Genomic DNA, 2,626 nt, shown 5'->3' with positions numbered 1-2,626 from the left:
TGACATCTCTTGACACCATCTTTTAAGATTCTGTGCTTCTGCCTCACAGAAAGCTTCACAGAATGCATCGAGACATCCATAGGGATTAGACCTCCTAGCTACCAGCTATCATTTTAATTAATCTCTCATCACCCTCTCAGACCTGCTCTGCTGAGGAACCTCTTAGCCCACAGGGCCATGATTCCTCAGGGAACGTACCAAAGGGCTTAGAATGCTTTTACATGAAAGGGGAAGGAAAATCGGAGACAACTTCAGCCTGGAGAGAGTTCCCCAGAACAAAGGGCATTACCAGCTGACTCCAAAAGGCTTTACAACAGCCGTGAAAGGAGACATGAGAGTCTGGTTTAGGGGTAGTGGGAGGGGAGGGAAGGAGATGATGCTTCACACAAAGTCTACTGGGCTTCCGTTTCCCTCCCATAACGCTCCCAGCACATCGTAGATTAATGTAAGTGCTTTGTCACGTTTCACCTCTGTTTTCCTTGCTGTCTGCCTGCCTTCTTACTTGCTATCCTGTCTTTGATATTCCTCCTTATCCTGTGATATTCCCAGGACACGAGACTTGTGCCAGGGTCTCTACCCCTTCCTTTGATTGTATCTTGTTGGCTTCTCTCAGCTCAGCTGCACAGAGCGGGATGGTTCTGAGGGTTTTAGGTTTGTGCAAGTTTTGTGAGGAAAACGAGCAGGGCAGAAAGGAGGTGGCTGCACAGGGGAAGGCTGTCTGGAAAGAAGCACTGCTCCAAGAATTCAAACTTTTCAAAACCTCAGGTAATAAATTCAGGACCAACTCCTTACCAAACTAAGCTTCATTTGTACAGCGTTCACAGGAAAGGAAAGAAAAAACCCCAAACACAAACATCAAATGAGAGCAAAGGCTTAACTCTCTATTCATTATAGTTTCTTTATTTATTTGCTTTAAAAGGTAATTTTTTCCCCCCAACTGAATGAATTTCCCTTCTCCCCCAAAGTACTTGTACAAAGTACAACACGAAAGTTGTCAGTGACTGAGGAGGAATCTGCTCATAAAGCTTTCTGTTCTACCTGCTCAAATTCTGTTCACGTGTGGATGGAAAGACACTCCTGAAAACAGAAGAGTTTTCAGCACAGCATGTTTGTCTTTTCCCTGTTTGGCTCTGGTTTTCCTTGAAAACAAAACTATTTCAGAGAATAAAAGGTCCCTCTGCTCTACCTGTCCTGCTTCCGTTTACTTCCCACACGTCTCCTCGTTTGTCACCATCTTCATGCCGCCTTCTCTCTGTTTCTCTCCTAACCAAAAGATTAAAGCCAGTTTGCTGAGGTGTTTTATCTTTCAGTAGAACGCATTGTAGTTCATCCTAAAAGAAATGTTTCAATAGACTAGAGTAAGACATTCTGAGAAATGACCATTTTTTCTCTGTTGACTATGAAGGGACTCTGGGGTGAAGAGCTCAAATACAATAACTTACGTGTTGTTTATAGTGGATTCCTACTCTAACCCCCACACTAAGTTTGCTCCTTGTGCATAAAATGGTGTCCTCTTGCTCTAGGTTGATTCTCCTCTCCTCCGTTTTGTTTTCCTTCCAGACTTTGTGTGTCTTCTCCTTCTGTATTCTTTTGCTCTGTCTCATCATCTTTTAACCTCGTGAAGCGTTGTTTCCTCCACTGACCCTCTGCCCTTACTCACTGCAGCTCAGATGCAGAAATGTTGAACCACACGACGGTCACAGAGTTCCTTCTCTTGGGCTTCTCCTCCCTCCGCCATCAGGAGCACCTCATGGCAATCGCTCTCCTCATTTTGTACCTGGTGATCTTAGGGGGAAACCTGCTGGTCATTTCCCTCGTTCTTGCTGAAAGAGACCTCTACAGGCCCATGTACTTTTTCCTCTGTAACTTCTCCTGTTTGGAGATCTTCGTCACGACATCCATCATACCCAAAGCCATGGGAAACTTGCTGATGGGCAGCAAAGCCATTTCCTACCCAGGCTGCTTAACTCAGTGCTACTTGTACTTCCTTCTGGGCTGCATTGAGTTTGTCCTTTTTGCTGTCATGTCCTATGACCGTTATGTGGCCATATGCCACCCTCTTCAGTACCCCATGCTCATGAGCAGTCGACTTTGCCTTCAGCTACTGTTGGGCTCGTGGGCTGCAGGCTTCCTGGCCACTGTTGTCCCCATTGTCCTGATTGTCAGGATGCCCTTCTGTAGCGCCAATCGCATTGACCACTTCTTCTGCGACAGCGTGCTTTTGATCAAGTTGTCCTGTGCAGAAACACAGACTGTTGAGCTGATCAACTTTGTGGTCTCGTCCATCATCCTCCTGGGTTCACTAAGCATGACAGCAGTGTCCTACCTTTACATCATTAACACCATATTGAGGTTGCCCTCAGCTTCCTCACGACACAAGACATTCTCTACCTGCTCCTCTCACTTCACCATGGTCATCTTGGGCTACGGTAGCTGCATTTTCATCTATGTCCAGCCTTCAAGTCACCACGTTTCCTATAACAAGGCTGTGGCCTTTCTAAACACAGTGGTCACTCCTTTGATGAGTCCCTTTATTTTCAGCCTGAGGAACCAGCTGATGAAAGATGCTCTCAAGGCACGTTTGAAGACGAGTGTGATAGTCTTCAGGAAACACTTTTCCACCTAA

At 45.9% G+C, this 2,626-nt stretch overlaps 1 protein-coding gene across 1 annotated transcript; it reads left to right on the top strand.

Moving 5' to 3' along the window:
* Window positions 1-1,678: 1,678 nt before the first annotated feature.
* On the top strand, window positions 1,679-2,626 carry LOC147525906 (olfactory receptor 6E1-like). The gene has a single exon (XM_086630807.1). It carries the CDS (start codon window positions 1,679-1,681, stop codon window positions 2,624-2,626), a length of 948 nt encoding a protein of 315 aa, XP_086486933.1.

This window comes from Tauraco erythrolophus, unplaced genomic scaffold (genome assembly GCF_009769465.1).
Source record: "Tauraco erythrolophus isolate bTauEry1 unplaced genomic scaffold, bTauEry1.pri scaffold_50_arrow_ctg1, whole genome shotgun sequence".
In the NCBI taxonomy this organism is placed as follows: domain Eukaryota; kingdom Metazoa; phylum Chordata; class Aves; order Musophagiformes; family Musophagidae; genus Tauraco; species Tauraco erythrolophus.
The sequence above is the reverse complement of the archived record's forward strand: the minus strand, read 5'-3'. Positions and strand labels throughout refer to the sequence as shown.